General features: G+C 32.9%; 3 protein-coding genes across 6 annotated transcripts; 1 reads left to right on the forward strand and 2 right to left on the reverse strand.

Annotated features, from left to right (window-relative positions):
- Nucleotides 1-7,238: 7,238 nt before the first annotated feature.
- On the reverse strand, nucleotides 7,239-9,029 carry LOC106295440 (rho-N domain-containing protein 1, chloroplastic). The gene is made up of 2 exons (XM_013731338.1): nucleotides 8,808-9,029; nucleotides 7,239-8,534 (listed from the first exon to the last, which is right to left on the reverse strand). Exons 1-2 carry the CDS (start codon nucleotides 8,845-8,847, stop codon nucleotides 7,420-7,422), a joined length of 1,155 nt encoding a protein of 384 aa, XP_013586792.1. The 5' UTR covers nucleotides 8,848-9,029; the 3' UTR covers nucleotides 7,239-7,419.
- A 63-nt stretch (nucleotides 9,030-9,092) lies between these two features.
- On the reverse strand, nucleotides 9,093-10,700 carry LOC106295441. The gene is made up of 5 exons (XM_013731339.1): nucleotides 10,528-10,700; nucleotides 10,078-10,250; nucleotides 9,699-9,882; nucleotides 9,504-9,610; nucleotides 9,093-9,430 (listed from the first exon to the last, which is right to left on the reverse strand). The coding sequence occupies exons 1-5, from the start codon at nucleotides 10,597-10,599 to the stop codon at nucleotides 9,349-9,351; spliced, it is 618 nt and encodes a 205-aa protein (XP_013586793.1). The 5' UTR covers nucleotides 10,600-10,700; the 3' UTR covers nucleotides 9,093-9,348.
- A 249-nt stretch (nucleotides 10,701-10,949) lies between these two features.
- On the forward strand, nucleotides 10,950-12,983 carry LOC106292819 (TOM1-like protein 2). 4 transcript variants are annotated; one of them, XM_013728478.1, is made up of 4 exons: nucleotides 10,950-11,113; nucleotides 11,209-11,709; nucleotides 12,157-12,444; nucleotides 12,531-12,983. In XM_013728478.1, exons 2-4 carry the CDS (start codon nucleotides 11,221-11,223, stop codon nucleotides 12,888-12,890), a joined length of 1,137 nt encoding a protein of 378 aa, XP_013583932.1. In that variant the 5' UTR covers nucleotides 10,950-11,113; nucleotides 11,209-11,220; the 3' UTR covers nucleotides 12,891-12,983. The 4 variants fall into 4 exon arrangements, with proteins under 4 accessions (XP_013583932.1, XP_013583930.1, XP_013583928.1 ...); XM_013728476.1 differs by having other exon boundaries at nucleotides 11,214-11,709; XM_013728474.1 differs by having other exon boundaries at nucleotides 10,950-11,056.
- The last annotated feature ends 4,897 nt before the right edge of the window (nucleotides 12,984-17,880 follow it).

The raw sequence follows: 17,880 nt of genomic DNA on the forward strand, positions 1-17,880 counted from the left end.
CTCTCTAAAACTCTCTATTCTCTCTAAAATTCTCTCAATTGTTTCTAAAACTCTCTCATTTCTCTCTAAAATTTTCTCACATCTTTTTCACAATATTATCTTGTCATTTTAGATATTATGATTCATGGTTTTCATCTTCTCCTTTAAAAAATGTAAGTTTTAGATCTATATATTTTAAATGTGTATGTTTATGTTATTTATTTCTCACAATATTATCTTTTTTTTGTAGGTATTATCACTCATGGATTTTATCTTATCCTCTAAAAATGTAAGTTTTAGATTAATAGATTTTAAATATGTATTTATATGTTTATATTCAAATAAATTTATAGATCAAGCTCTGTGCATTAATTTGCTACTAGTTTATCTTATAAATTCTATTTTGTAAAGTATTTTCAGATTTAAAATTATTTTCACATTTCAAAATGTATAGATTTTTTTCAGATCTGAAAATTATCAGACAGTGTAGACTTCTAAAGAAGTTTACCAAAACTAGTAGACTTCATATGAAGTTTACTAAACCACAAAATTTAAGCAGACTTCATTTCAAGTCTACAAAATATGACTTCAAATTTTTTTTCTATGTTTTTTAATAATTTTATTTTATTTTGCAGGTATTTTCTTCCATATTTGTTCTCTTCTCCTTCCAAAAATGTAAAGTTTACATCTATAGATTTTAAATATGTGTTCTAGCATTTATATTTAAATAAAGTTACATATTAAAATTCTATGTCTTTAATTTATTACTATTTTGTCTATTAAATTATATTTTTAAAAGTTTTTTCTATTTAAACTTATTTCATATTTTTAATGTATATATTTTTCAGATCTAATTTTTTTTTGATAGAGTAGACTTCATTTGATGTCTACTTAAAAGTTAGGACTGGTAGATTTCAAATGAAGTCCACTAGCGTTGACTTTTAAGCATATTTTATTAGAAGTTTATTAAAATACGATTTTATTTTTATCTTATTTTTCATAATTTTATCTTATTTTGCAGGTATTCTCTTGCAAAGTTTTCAAATCATCTTCTAAAAAATGTAAGCTTTACATATATTCATTATAAGATATTTTGTGTTTATAATGAACTAAATTTATAGATTCATACTTTATCTTTTTGCTTTGTTACAAGGATGACAAAAAACTATTTTTGAAATATTTTCCAAAACAAAGTATTTTCAAATTTTCTAAATGTACACTTTTAGATATGAAAACTTTACGTCAGTGTAGAGTAGACTTCAACTCTACTAAAATATGATTTTATTTTTTATCTTATGTTTTTCTCATAACTCTATCTTATTTTGCAGGTACTTTTTTCCAAGACTTTATTTGAGGCATCAAGATTATGAAAAATCAAACACACTCAAGAATACTTTTTAATATATTGTTCTGTAATAATTTTCATAATAAAATATTAATTTTAAATAATTTTTTAATTCATAATCTATAAACATTGTATTCATTTTTAGTTGTGTTTCACTTGTAAGATATTATTAATTTTTTGTTAGATATCAATTTTTTCACAAGATCTAACTTACCAAACAAGTAAAACCACCATAAGTTAAAATAATAACTAACACACATGTGAAAAGAAGAAAATCTATACAAAATTTTCCCAAAAAGTTTCAAGAGTAAAACTAATCAAAAAAAATTTCAATAAGTTTCAAGTGTATAATTATAACACATTAACTTTTGAAATTCATCCAAGACCATCAAAATTTTACTAACCTACACTGTAAAATAATTAAATCATGAAAAAAATATGATGAATAATACACAAATGCACTTTTAATAGAATTTACGACGTAAATTTCAACTGCAATCTACATTTTTAGATTTACAAAGACGTCTACACTTATTATCTAACATATAGTCAATCCAAAAATTTCTAGTGTACTTGGCGCTGGCTTGATACATAAAGGCGTACAAAGTGTGTCTTAGATAACTCGACCAAGTTCCGTACTTGTCGATCATTTGTGACAGGCATAAGAGGAGTATTTGCGTATTCGGAGTCAGTTGTTGTAAAATGACGTCTGGTAAGGAATATGTTAGCACCATAATCTCGATTTTCTTGTCTAGATCATAATCTTCTTGTGCCATTTCAAGAAGTTCACCATGTGTACAACCATCATGCACAAGGAACATTCTTCCTCCTTTTCGATTATTGACCACAAACTCCCACAAAGAGTCTTTCAACACCCATTCTCCGTATACAACAGGTAACAGAGCTATTTCTGGAAAAAAAATACAGTTTACATAATTAGCGGAGAAATATTTTATGTTTTATAAAACTATATAGGTAGACTTACAAATACGTATACAATTATTAGCTAACAACATAGTCAAATCAAAAGTATTATACTTTCATAATTATAACATATTTTCTTTTCAAAATCACTCTAACCCATTAGGATTAACTAATACACACTGTCAAACAAAAAAATATATTAAAAAACTTAATGAATAATATACAAATTCACTTTTAATATATATTTTTTATGTAGACTCCATATTCAATCTACGAAGATGTAGACGTTCTTTTCAGTTTACTAATGTAGACTATCAAATAGGTCTACTATTTGGGTTAGTTTTTGCAATTGAAAATTTTACGGGTTACTTTCTATATTTGTAAAAAAGTTGTGATTTTATACATGTATACTTCCATTTCAGTCTATACTTCAAAATAGTTAGATTTTTCAAAATTTGACTTTCGGAAATAGACTTCATATGCAGTCTACATTTTTGATTTTTTTAAAAGAGGTTAATTTTGCAATTGACCAAGTTTGACTTTCTACGAGTAAATGAAAACGGACATCTACATATTTTTAGACTTCGTTTGAAGTCTACTCTCAAATTCGACGGGTTAGTTTTGCATTTGACCAAAATAAAATAGTAGACTTCACATGTAGTCTACTTTTTTTTCTAAGTTAAGAAGACTGCAAATGAAGTCTTCAGTTTAATAAAATTTTAATTAATTTTTAAACTTTTTAGTCAAACACAAAAGTAACCTATTCAACGAAGTCAAAGTTTTGATCAAATGCAAAACTGACATTATGCAAACTTCTCTGGCAGTCTACACTTCGTAGACTTCCGTTGAAGTTCGGTCAAATGCAAAACTAACCTCTTTTACATAGACGTCTTAGTAAGTCCACCTAAATTTTTGTTTTTGTTGTCAAAGATAAAGACGAAGACTGCCGGGGAAGTCTGCGGTACAAAAAAAAATTCGTTTGGTCAAATGCAAAACTGACATGTGCGTTGACAAGTAGACTGTATCGTACGTCTGCATATAGGCGTAGACATACAAAACAATCTACTATCTCGACACAGATCTGAAAAATGATGAAAACCATGTAAATAATAATCTTTTTCTGGTGTAAAGCTCGTTTCCAACCTTCTCAACCGTCCAAACTCCAAATATGAACAAAAAGAACCGCCTTTAACAATTCACTAATGAAAAAACTTTAAAATATGAAGTTTGTGTTTATGAAAATGAAAGCTATGAGAGTTTTTTAGATGGAAATGTAGAAGAAATGAGAGGAAATGAAGATTTGTTGGTTTAGAATGAAAAAAGTGGTTAAAAATTGAATTCTAGAGTTTTAAGAGCTCAAAAATGGTGGTTCATGATGGTTGGAAAAATTGATGATAGTGGCATTATTGTAAATAAGAAGAAATGGTGTGGGTGTATTTGTTTTTTTTTTGTGAATTCGAAATTAATAAAAAACTAAATAATAATGTCAATTTTGTAAATAATTCAAAAACATAGGGATAATATAGAAAATTCATTGATGAATAGTAATGACAAAAAAAGAGGTTAGTTTTGGGTTTGACTTGAAAATATGGGTTGGTTTTGAAAAACTCCCTTTAAAATTGGGCTTATTTGCCAACTAGCCATATTTTAACAACAAATTAAGAATATAGCAATGATTTTGATATTATAATATCTTCTAACATTTGTGCAATATTTTCTCGGTTTTGTCTTTCTTTTGATCCGGTTGCCAATAATAAAAGAAAAAAATTGTGATCGACAAATATATGGTGAAAATTACAGTGGAAGGAGAATGGTTACAATGAAAACAACGTTGATGATTATTGTGGCAGTGATGGCGGTGATTACAGTAGAAGTTATTACATATGAAACATATGTCGTTAATCCAAAAGAAACAGTCATCTTTCAAACAAAGATTACTACGATGGTTGTCATCTTATAACTGCGATGATTGGAGAAAGAGACAAAGTTACAGAGGAAGATATCAGAGTAAATAGAATAGAACATTCTAAATGATATAGTTCATATTAATGGAATTTTAAAATAGTTTAATAATTGTGGAGGCAACGCTTATTCCAATATCAACCCATATTTTCCATAAACTAAATCTAAAACACTAATCAGTAAAACCTAAAAAAAAATATAAACCCTAACCCAAATATCAAAAACCAACTCAAATATTAAAATATGCAAATATAATAGTAACCAATTAATAGCATAGTACATATTGTTCAAATTTTAAATTGTCTATGATTATAGGGAATGAGGTAATGCTTACCCCAATAACTCAAACCTTCTATAAATTAAGAGTAAAAACACTAATCACTAAACACTTAAAAGAAATATAAATCCTAACCCAAATATCAAATATGGACATAATACATAATATGAAACATTACCAAAATAGAGTAGTAACAAACAAAATAACATAGTACGTATTAATGTTTACATTTTGAAATGTCTATTATTACAGAGAAAGAGGTAAAGCTTACCCTAAATTAACCCAAACCTTCCATAAACTAAACCAAAAACACTAATCACTAAACCCTAAAAAGAAATATAAACCTTAACCCAAATATTAAAATATGCACATAGTACATAATATGAACAATTATTAAAATAGAATAGTAACAAACGATATAGCGTAGTACGTTCAAATAACATAGTACAACCGAGAACTTACGGGACAAACAAGGACGCTTCGACCGTAACGTCGCCATGGTCCGTAGATTTTAGAAGCAGAGACGAGATATGTAGCAAAGAGTATGGATTATTAGGAGGTGGTTGTGGTGACTATGGTGATGGTGGCTCAATGATGAATGTTAGTATGAACGAAGAGATCATGATTATGAAAAAAATGATATTGATTATAAAAAAAGTGGTGATTAAGGAGACGATAAATACAAAACACAGTGTGGAGTTTGTGATGATCGTATTTGTAATGTTGACGGAAGGTAAAGTGGTGGAGATGGAAGAAGAAGGGTGGTAGTTGAGAAGAAGAAGAAGAATATATTTTTCTCTTTCATTAACCGGAAACTAAAGGCAATATAGTATATATTTCACAAATAATAGAGGTACTTTTTTTTGGTTAGATATTTAATGGAAAAATTGGCAATACAGAACAACTAAACTAAAGTATTGTCCCCTTAGAATAAAATCAAGTTTTGTTACTTTTGGACATTCACTACTCTTTTTGTATATAAAAATTCATATCAATTTTTTAGAATGCAAAAAAATCTGGAAGATTGTATATTTGATGTAGATAAGCAACTGCATATAAGAAAAATAAATCTGGATTCAAAAAAATAGTTTGAATAGTAATTTCAAAAAATGGGGTAAAGGTGTTAGAAAATCAGATCTACCATCTACGGAGGTTTAGAATATATAATCTAACAAAGATAAAGTGATCTACCAATCGTAGAATGCACAATACATCGAAAACATTAACAACTACTAGGGAAGAATATAAAAAAAATCCTCATTCCCTCTATGCTCTACATAACTGGTAGATTTAATGCGCTACAGAAATTAATTAATCTACTATGGTATGAAATGCATTATTCGAATTATCTTTTTGTCTACATTGGTGGTATACAATATTCTGCCAGACCTTCTAATTTCCAAACAGATAGAATGCAAATTCTACCTAATAAAATTACAAAATCCGAAAATCTAGCAAAAAACGGTCAGAGTATTCAGTAAATCTTTTAAATGTTTTGTTATTTCCTTTTTTAATTTTTTTTTTCTAAAATCTAGTCTTCTTCTTCAACATAGCACGATTTCTGAAATTAAACGTGGAAGTTGTTCTTCAATCGATGGTTCTCAAAGAGGAAAGACGACAGAAGGAGGACGACGGAGAGACGTGACGACGATATCGTCGTCTCCGGCGAACATAGACGGCCAAGAGAAAGAAAGTGTCGACGGCGACGAAATGAAATCGCCTCTGCTTTTAGAAACGGGCGTCGGAGACGAAGAAAGTTGTGTTTTTTTACTGCTTATGTTTCGTTTTTACTTCTTACTATTAATTGTATTTTACTAAAAAAGGACAAAACATGTTTTTCATATTTTTGTTCTAATGAGACAAAGATTGAGTTTTTTATTCTAAGGAGACAAAAGTATACTTCTTTTGTTTCTTATCGGCAAAAATTCCATATTTAATTATGGTTTTTTTTGTAGCTATACAATCCAATTTCCTCAATAGATTTGGAGTTATCAAGGTGGTGGTATAACGTACACTTTTTTTTTTTTGGATAACATTGGTGTGATTCCAAAGGTTTGCTATAGCATACACTTAGGTTGATGTATATGTTAGTATGTGATACTCATGCTCCAATATGTATATGAAATGAATTTACAAAGTTATATGTAAATGGCCAAAATATGATATTGCATGAGTTTTTAACGTGATGATTTTGAAAAAGAAAACATAACCTAAAAAGCACCATTATCAGTGATCCAGCGATGACTCCACTATAGCAATTGTATGATCACCATTAACTGAATTGAACCAGTAATGATTCTTTATAGAACATAATTAATATTATTGATTTTAAAAAATATAATATATATGCAGAAATCATTGTGCTACTATCTGGATTTGAATCATAATGTATATTATTGACCAAAAAACATTGATTCAAATCCATATGTGTTATGTTATTAACAAACATAAAACCAATGAGCAGTATAAAATGATAAAAACGTGACTTACAAGTAGGGACAACTAACGATTAAAGAAGGCATGCAACCAGCCAGAAAAATGGTGATCATGTTGATTGGTTACACTGGCTATGACCGGACCCACCTTGAGTAAGCCATCAGCCGACTCCAATTACAATTTTGATTTCAGTATCCGACCCCTTCACAGAAAAGGCTTGGCTTAGAATACAGTGCTTTCAAATGACCCTTTGATGTGAAGTGAGCCCAAACATATCATCGCCATAACACTATCAGAGAACAAGCTTAGTTGTGCTTTAACAACATTTCGAAGATCTTCAAAAACCAAAGATTAAAATCTGAGTAAACAAAACAACATGATCACGGCCAGTATTTTCAGGTAAAAAAAAAAAGAACACAGAAATTAACTCATTTCAACATTGTCACTAACGATAGTAAATGTTCATATTATTTGTTGAGTCTCTTTCACCGTCGAATCAGATGGAATCACTACTAAGCAACTCCACGAGTTGGGCTTTCTTCATCTTTGAAAACCCTTTTAGTCCCCTTGATTTCGCTATGCCTCTCAGTTCCATCAACTTCAATGTACTCAAGTCTTTAACAGGTTCTTCCTCTTCTTCATCAGCATCATCCAGAGACTCCTCCTCCTCATCATCTGATAACGCATCTAAAGTAACATTACCATCCTCCTCTTGATAAAATGATGATGCGTCTAGCTGCAGCTCAGATTCTGGTTCGAGAATAGCTGTCACAGGCTCAGGTTCGTCTTCAGGTTCATCACGCGGCTCTGCTGTATCCTTCTTATGGGTCCAAGTCACGCTGTAACTCGACGCCTCATCAAAAGTTGCCTCATTAGAATAAGTCGGAGGAGGCGATTCAAATCTTGGTACTGGCGACTTTCTTCTGAAGCTTGACGCTGTCCTGGTAAAGGATGATGATGCATTATGATCTTTGGTCCATGACTTGACAAGGTTTCCTCCTCCGCTGCGATCTTGCCTCCTGTCCACATGATCTCCTTGTACCGAATTGTCTCCATGGCTGTTAAAATTGTTAACTTTCTTGCTCTGCTCTCCCGAGTGCTTTCTTAGTAACTTAAGAAGAGAGTCAACAGTTTCACTTTCTTTACCCCGTCCTTTAGAAGCTTCTTCTTCTTCTTCTTGTGCCTTTTTATCTTCCATCTTGGTGGCTGCTCGAGCTCGGAGCTGAGCTTGAACTTTTCGGAAAAGCTCCACTATCTCTTTCTCTCTAGGCCCAGGGGATGAAGTAGCTTGGAACTTGGGGGAGTTAGACAGAGAGAGCAAAGACCCGTTTCTTGAAGACAACATATCAGAGTTATCACCATCAAAACCGTCTCCATCTACGCTTTGCCTGTTTCTTCCATGCTTATTAAGCCTTGAGAAATCAGGGTTTCTCCTGTAGCCACCAGAACTCGCTTGACAAACAAAAGAACTACTATCTGGGGAACACTTCAGAGATCCATTACGTTTGTGATCGAGACAAGAAGAAAAAGGTAATGTAGCAGGTGTTCTTCTATAAACAGCAGGGTTATAAAAGCATCTGCTGTCTGAAACTGAAACTGAGAGTGTGTAACCTGTGTTACAACAGCAATGAATAAAAATTATTTATTTATTTTGACAAAAGGGCTAGCAATGAAGAATTGTTACAAGTAATATTCCTACAGAAGCATGTAAACAGTCTACACGAACACTGTCTATTTTGTCTATTTAACAATCACACAGAAGCATTTCGTCGAACAACTGGTGGACATTTAGGAAAAAATCTAACCGATAACACAAAGAGAGACATAACTTAACAACTATCAACGACATGTAAGAGACACATATATAGGGTGCTAAAGTCGTACCAGGGACGTAGTTAGAGTTCAAACTGAAAGTTCCCGACATCGCCGCCAAGAACAGCTTCGGAGCGAGAGCGAGAGAGAGAGAGAGAGATTAAGCTTCCTCTTCTTCTACCCTCCTCTTCTTGGGCTTTAGATTATTTCAAATTCCTAAATGGGCTTTGTAAGTTTGGTTTTACAAATTAGATATTCCACAATCGGTTAAGAGATTTTTCCAAACCGAGTTTCTTACCTTAACAGAACCGACTAAATAAACCAATCAAAATCTCTTAACCAAAACCAAAAACAGAATTAACAAATGTCTTCTTATTCGGTTCGGTTTAAAAACCATGGTTTTGGATTTCTCTGTTTCATTATAGAGGAAGAAGCTAACGAAGAGCTTTCTTCAACACTCTTCTCAACAAGGATCTGTTTGAAAGCTTAAGAACCAATGGGCCAAACATTCGCCACAAACATCTCTGACACTCCAATGGCATCTCTAGATTGGAGTTTCGAACCAGCGGAAACAAAGGGGATACAAATGCAAACAAGGTTCCTTTGTTTATTACTAAGCCTTGTGGTCTTTAGCCAATTCATCCACGTCAAGTTCTACCGCCAAGAGTGGAGAATCCTCTTCCATGGCAAGCTCACTGATACACAGATAATATTCTTTTGTGCTTAGTAAGATAAAAAAATAACAGAGGATGGTATCTTCTCTTTTACCTGTTACTAACTGGACCATGATCAACGGCTGTCCTCAGACAATATATAGCTCTTCCTACTATGTCCGCCATTGAGACCGGACCAAATGTTCGACTATCGTATGCTTCCTATCAAACACCATTGGGTGGACAAAGTTAACAGACCAAATTATACAGAGATTCAGTTTTTTTTTTTCTTTCGTATGCAATAGTGTACCTTAGATTTCATCTCTTGGTTCTCAGCAACGACCCAGCACTGATCCTTTTCGAGAACAAAAGGCTCCTCCTTCTCATCAATAGATACCATTTCGGATCCTTCTAAAGCTGCCAGTCTTCTCACTAGAAACTTATCAGTTTCATTCGGGTCCTTCAACACAACAGCATCTCCAACGAAAACATACCTAGACAACAAAAAAACAATGAAATCCAAATGGGCATCACTAGTAATCTTTACACACTGAAACTAGCCAGAGGCTGCAAACTAAAAGGATTCAATTGGTGTTTGGATTCAACAATATCTCATCACAGTAAGTAGACATACCTACTATACAATTTATCATAAGTAGACATTTGACCCTTAATGCCTAGAAACATACCTTGTATCGACAACAGGTAGCTTACGGACAAGTAGTGTGTTGTCATGAGCTCCCATGGTTGGGGACATCTCTTGTCCTTTACCAGAGTGCAAGTATGTTATCCTTCCATAGAGTAGATTCTTCAGGACAACACCAACTAGTTCCCGCTCATTGAGCTTCCCTTTAGTATGATTCTGTGACATTGAGTAAATAAAAAACAGAATTCTATATAAACATCGCAATCAGCTGAAAAAAAAATTGTCTCAGAAATTATTCAATAATTAGAATCAAAGCTCAACAACTCAACCAAACTACTGACCCATTTCAGGTTTTAAACATCAAAAGTGTGTCTTTTTTATTACAGAGGGATCACAAAGCCTAGCCAATTTAACCAATTTTAATAAATTTGAAAAAGAGAATTATAAATTAAAGTCTCTGTAGCAAGTCAGAGAGAGAGAGAGAGAGAGAGACCTTGAGGGAGAGAGTGAGGGAATACTCCAGCTTGTGAGCCATGTATCGCACCCAATTCGATATGTATGCCATCTGAGAGAGAGAGATTTGATCGGAGAAGTCCCTCTGCCGCGTCGGTTTTCTCAGCCTAGTCGCCGCCGTTGTCTTTCTTTATAAAAAAACCTGAGTTTCATAAAAATCTTGTGAAACTCAAAAATAAAGAAACATTTTTTTCAAATTAGCCTTTGAACTATTCTCTATTTCGATAAGTCTCCCTGTATTAAAACATTGTACCACATTAGCCCCCCACGAGGATTCTGAGTCTGACCAAACATTTAAAAGTTAGTTCAAAGTCTTGGACTTTCTCAACACGCCACGTGTTCACAACCAAACATGTAGTTAGTAACCTCAAAGTATTGGACTTTCGTAACATGCCACGTGTCCACAACCTTTCTCCTCCTCCGCTGAACATTTCTCCCCACAGATTCAAGCTAAATAAACCAAAGACCAAGACAAAGTTTTGATCTGTCTGAAAGGAACCACATCTCAGGTTCTTCACATTTCGTTTTCAGATTAGGATCAACACATTTGATAGATCCAATTTATTGTGATTTTCTTTCTTCCCTGATCTCTGTTTATTATAATTCGAAAGATTTGGTTTGATTCGGTTGTGTAAATTTAGATAAAGTTTGGGTTTTTAAGTTTAGGTGAAGCATGGACAAGCTGAAGATATCTGAATGGGGAGAGAAGCTGAAGACAGGAGGAGCTCAAATGAGCAGAATAGTAAGTGACAAAGTCAAAGACATCCTCCAAGCTCCCACTTTGGAATCCAAAATGGTCGATGAAGCCACTCTTGAGACTCTTGAGGATCCCAACTGGGGAATGAACATGAGGATATGCGCTCAGATCAACAACAACGAGTTTAACGCCACCGAGATTGTTAGAGCCATCAAGAGGAAGATCTCTGGTAAAATCCCCGCGAGCCAAAGGCTGAGCCTTGAGCTTCTTGAGGCTTGTGCTATGAACTGTGAGAAGAAGGTTTTCTCTGAGGTTGCTTCTGAGAGGGTTCTTGATGAGATGGCTTTGTTAGTCAAGAACGGCGAAGCTGATTCGGAGAATAGAAGGCGAGCTTTTCAGCTTGTTAGAGCTTGGGGACTGTCCCAAGATCTTGCTTATCTTCCTGTTTTCCAAGAGACTTATATGGTAAATAAAATCTGATTTGCTTAGACGGTTCAGTGTTCTAAAAATCGGTCTACGCTGCGTCTAGGCATCCATCTAGTCGGCAAGTCGGGTCTGAACGAAATAACAAAATTGGTGTAAGCGTACAAAAAATCGGTTTTGGGGCTGTAGGAAACTTGGTATTCAAATAAAAAATTATAAATTTACTGGTTTTCTTTTTACAAATTTTGAGGCATGTATATGTGTGTAATTTTCTTCAAAAAATTTGGGGGCTAAAAACGAATGTTTCATCAGGCTTTGTTCAGAACAGGCCTTGACCACGGCCTTGTTTCATCAGGCTTTGTTCAGAACAGGCCTTGACCACGGCCTTGTTTCATCAGGCTTTGTTCAGAACAGGCCTTGACCACGGCCTAGTGATTTCTTGAACATTGGTTTAATTGATATGTGTATAATCTCTCTTTTGTTTGTTAGAGTTTGGAAGGAGAGAATGGTTTAAACGCACGTAACGAGGACAATCCAATGGCGGGACAAGGCTCTTTGGGGTCTCTTATGCAACGGCCTGTTCCAGTTCCTCCACCTGGTAGCTATCCTGTTCCTAATCAAGAACAACCTCGTGGAGACGATGATGGTCTTCTTGATGACTATAACTTTGGAAGCTTAACTATCAAGGATAAGAAGGAACAGATTGAGATCACAAGGAACAGCCTCGAGTTGCTTTCTAGCATGTTGAGTACTGAAGGGAAGCCAAATCACACGGAGGTAACATCTGTGTTATGCACTCATGCAAACCATATTCTATGTGTTGTAATAAGTAATGATGTTTATTATATATGTAATGGTTACAGGACGAGCTAACGGTAAGTCTGGTGGAGAAATGCAAGCAATCACAGCCGTTGATTCAGATGATCATAGAGAGCACAACAGATGATGAAGGTGTTCTTTTTGAGGCTCTGCACGTGAACGATGAGCTCCAACGTGTTCTATCAATCTACGAGAAACCTGATGAAAGTGAGGAGAAAGCGTCCATAGTGGGACAAGAATCAACGGGGAGCAAATATGCTGGTCCGAAACCAACAGAAGAAGAAGAACGGTTTGTGAAACAAAAGGACCACGTCGAACGTTCAGAATCATCAGACAAAACAGTCAAAGAAGATAAGAAGGTGAAGATAGAACTTGGGTTATCGAGCGATGAAGATGAGAAATGAGCAAGTCTCTAGAACGTTTTGGGAAGATTTTGTTATTTTGATGATTTTCTTCTGTAATGTTATAAGCATACAATGCATAAAGAGTTGAAGCCAGTCTGTTGCAATCCAAACATAACCACTTCCCATCATTCCAAGAGACCATAGCCACCGAGAAAACGTTTAAACCAGAGTCAGGATTCACATGGATAATGTAGACACTCGTAAACGGTAAACCTCTCCCTGATCGAGATGGCTCAGTCATTTTGTACGAGATGGTGTATGTATTCCATATACGTGGTGTAGTATTTTATACGAGGTGTTTTGGTAAGCGTTTTGCCTATAATTCTGTACTGATTGTAATGAGAGGATAGGCGTTAGAGAAGTAATTAGTATTAAACTATGCATGCATGGGATTTGAAAAAAAAAAAAACTATGCATGGGATTTGTTTTGTAGGTCTCACAAATGCATGTATCAATTAAACACAATTATTAACTGTAATTGTGAAGAACAGGGTCCAGTTAAAAAAAATTATATGTAAATCGATCGCCAAAAACTTTCAAATAATGATTTGCTATTATTTCAACTCTTTCATCTAAATCAAAAGTCCATAACTGAGCATTATATTTTTGGATATAAACGTGTATTGTTTTTTTTTTAAACGAGAAAATTGCATATCTAAATAAACATCATTAGAGCTCACTCTTGCAAGATAGCGTTTCCAATTCAGGTCAACATCCTCGATTCAAAAATCAAATTCCCCAATTTATTTTCAACTCAACGATAGCTAATAAAATGATCCATAAAAGTTTTCTTGCTTTCTCTTATATAAAAATAAAGTTGAGAAGATTTATAACACAAAGGTTAGATATGCTATATAATTAACTAAATATATACTAAACTCATAAAAGTTCTCTGACTGCTTTAGAAATTTAGAATAAAGAAACAAGTTTAATAATATAGATTCCTAAGTTTGTAAAGTTGGCTCTTTTTTACTTTACAAGTTATTATAAAGTAATATAACTTAATCACTTTGGTGTCACCTCTCTTTTCCACCTTCCAATACGGACTTGAATCATTCACTTTTGTATCCGCCACATCTCAAAACATTAAAAAGTTCAAGAACACAAACAAAATGAAGGAATATTAGATTGGTTGATTTTCGGGCACCTATTGTGGTTTATTAGGTCACACAACTTACGCTTATATTATTAAAATTTTGGAAAATGCCCAAAAGATACAAGTTTTATCTTTGGTATAGCTTACATTCTATTCGCTATTTCTAATTATTATTTACTAGTTAAAACCATTCATGTAAGAAAACTAAAAATCCATTTTGACATCAGACCCCTTTTAAAATTAAATTATGTAATTTGGCTAATCCTAGCTGTAAGTAGGTCTGAGACTTTTATCCGAGATCCGGATCCGATCCAGATCCGATCCAAAAATCCGGATATCCGGATGGGCCGAATCCGGATTCGGATAGTAAAATGTTGGATCTGTCAAAGCTGAACCCGGATATCTTGATTTTTTAGTCTGGATATCCGGATCCGTAAGTTTTATTAATAACTATTTCAAAAATAGTAATATCTATATATAAAAATTAATTTTATTTAATATATTTTCATTTTTATAATAGTATATATAAATTTTATGTAAATTTTGTAATATTATACATAGAAATAATTAAAAACATTATATATTTTTTTTATTTTTAAATTATTGTTAATATTTTTATATATTAATATTATTATTTTTATTTATTTTAAGGATCTAGATCCGAATCCGGATATCCGCCGAATATTACAATTTTTAGAAGGATATCCGACGCCCGAATATCCGAGAACCCCGGATCCGAATAAAGATAGTAAAAATTATGGATCCGCCGGATAAAGATCCGGATCCGGATACTTTAAAATTGCCCGGATACCCGATCCGTCCCAGGCCTAGCTGCAAGAGTAAAGAGTTTCCTACTCACTGAATAATCCGAATAAACTGTTCACTCACAGCTGAGGTTTGAATCTTGAAAATGCTAAATTTACAGATAGATTAAAAAACAGGTCAATGGCGCAAACCAGCCAAGATTAAAATATTTGTAACTTTATCGATTCGTATCTTTTAGCCTAGTGCTTATCGACGACTTGTTTCTACTCCAATAAAAATCAGTTTAGTTTATGAATCAACCCTACTTTATCCCAAGGGTTGCATCTGTAATCAGCTGCTTATGTCGTCCTAATCTAGAATTTGAAGTGGACGTGGCGGCAACCACTTATAACTGTCGTACATTCATAAAGTATAGTTATATAATACATAATCAATGAACAGTTAAGGCCCTAGTGGACTTTATATATTCATCGTTTAAGGTTATAGATTGGTGCCGACACTGAAATTAAACGTCATAAGCTATCTTCATTGGTTGCCGATTTGGCTCCGTGGACTCCTTCAACCAAAAACCTGAATAAACGGTTTAGTAGTCACTGTACATTTAGGTTCTATAGAATTGATATTTCTCTTAACTTTTTCTTCTTTACGTTTAGCTGCTCTTAATTAAGCTGTTATTTATTATATCATAACTAGTATTAGGCTATTAGGTACTCGCTATTGTTTAGTCGTTTGTCATTGTTCTTATTTATATATATATACTAGGGTTGGTCCGCCCTACGGCGGAAAACTATAATAAAAATTATTTATATGAATATATATGTATATATATTAATTTATGAAACATTTAAAAATTAGTGTGGATTGAAAATGATATTATGATATCATAAAATAAATAAAATTATGAGATAGGGATACAAAAAAAATATAGAATTCTGAGACCATATTGTTATTTTTAATAAACATGTTTTTTTCTAATAAACATGTTTGGTTATATTCGTTAGTTATTTCGGTGATATTTGTTTTTATTTTAGTTCCATTGTTTGGTTAATTATATGTGTGAATTATAAATTTTATGGGATCACCTTTTTAGAAAGTAAGGAGATTGGATTTTAGTGTTGTTGCATTTAGCTAAATTTATAATTTGGTACCTATAACGGTTCGAAAGAAAGCAATGTTTAGTTTGATTTATGCTGGCAAGCTAATTTTATTTGTTTGTCTTACTTTAAGTTATGTACGATCACGTTTCACCTACATATTTTTTATCTGGTTGTTGTATTTTAACTGAGTTTATTCGAACTATGCGAATATTTATTGTTTTTTTACTTCTATTTTAATAAAAGAATTATGGTAGAGTTTTTTTCAATTATTATACCGTATAGGTAAATGTCAACGTCTTTGGCGAAGAAACTGTAGCTATATATCCCTGTTGTCATAAATATTTTTGTAACATAATCATCCAAAGTCTAAAACACAAAGAAAGTATTTGTTACAAAGAAGATAACTAAACTTACCACATTAAATTATTGTACCATGTTCTCTATATCCTAAAAGACTTTGATGTGAAATAATGGATCGACTTGTGCTCGGATTTGTAGAAGTCTTTTTTTTTTAACTTTTGTTTATAAACTCTCTTATTGTTTATTTTTCGAAGAAAAACCTCCTTTATTGTTATAGCTATGTATTTTTACTGCGGTGACTACAATTGTTTTAGTTATTGGTTTATATTTTAAGGGTAATTAAAAATATGAATAAATATTATGCTAGGTTTAACTTAGTTACGCTTCAGATTTATATTTAATGAAGAGTAAAAACATAACAAAAAATTTGTTTAGTCTAATATAACGAAAACATGTATAGTTCAATATAACTTTTTGAAGATCATATCATGTTAAATTTATTAGTTTAGTTTTTATTTAGATTTGTAATTATTTATGTGCTTAGAAATTTTTATCACACATTTTTTCGACGTTAACTTAAGGCTTTTCTCAAAAAATAAAATAAAAAATATATATATATAACTTAAAGATTTTTGGTCATCATGTTTGTTGCTATGTCAAATACCACCAGTTGATGAGTCTTTCTCCTTTATTTTATTTTCTGATTCTTTCTATTCATGATATGCAATGTATTTAAACTAAATCAGACATGCTCGAAGTTTACCATTTGGGTCTAAGTTACACACTCAATATTATTTTTTGTATGTAAGCACTAACTATGTTCTGGTTCATGTCAAATACTAACTATGACATGCTCGAAGTTTACCATCTGGGTCTAAGTTACACACTCAATATTATTCTTTGTATGTAAACACTAACTATGTTATGATTGATGTCAAATACTAACTATGTTCTGGTTGATGTCAAGTTTGAAACTTCTTGTACTCTAGCTTATCTTTAAGCCTTGATGTTGTTAAGTTTGAATTGATGCTGTTAAGTTTGAACGACCGCCTCATGAGAAGCTCTGCCGTCACATCACACTCCACCACAACTTTCATTCCCATTGTAGAAACTTTGTAAGATTACAGCTCTTAAACCCAACTAACTTTGCAACTAATGGCAAACTCCTCCACCGCAACTAATTTTTGCAAATCAAAAGCAACTTAAGCACAATCTCTCATTCCCATTTTCTTACAAAATAAACCAAAAAAAATTGTAGCTCTTATAAACTCACCCTGTCCAAGAGACGCTACTGTAAGAGTTTGCACTGCAGCAGTTGTTCTTTAACCTCCAGGAGCTACCCTAAACCCTTAATTGTGCCACGTCCTTACCAAGATTTATTAGTAAGGCTTTCAAGTTGGACGAAATCTGATGTAAGCCTGTAACCGAGTGGAGCTTCGTAAAATAAGGAACTACAACTGCTGGACTTCTTTTTACCACCTTTCGACTCCATCACAATCTCATCCACGCTTTCTGCAATTATCAACCATATGTATTAGATGCAGGAAAGAAAGAACAATGCTTAACAGAGACTTATCAATGTTCAAAGTTTTCACATTTCAATAACAGATCTCGAATAAAGTTTATTTTATCAGATGAGACATGATCAGAATTGTTTCATTAGATCTGCAACTATGAGCCTTGAAATAAATATAGTCATCTGTATACGTAAACACAACGTCAAGAAAAACAT

The sequence above is a fragment of the Brassica oleracea genome, chromosome C5, assembly GCF_000695525.1.
Source record: "Brassica oleracea var. oleracea cultivar TO1000 chromosome C5, BOL, whole genome shotgun sequence".
Lineage (NCBI taxonomy): Eukaryota > Viridiplantae > Streptophyta > Magnoliopsida > Brassicales > Brassicaceae > Brassica > Brassica oleracea.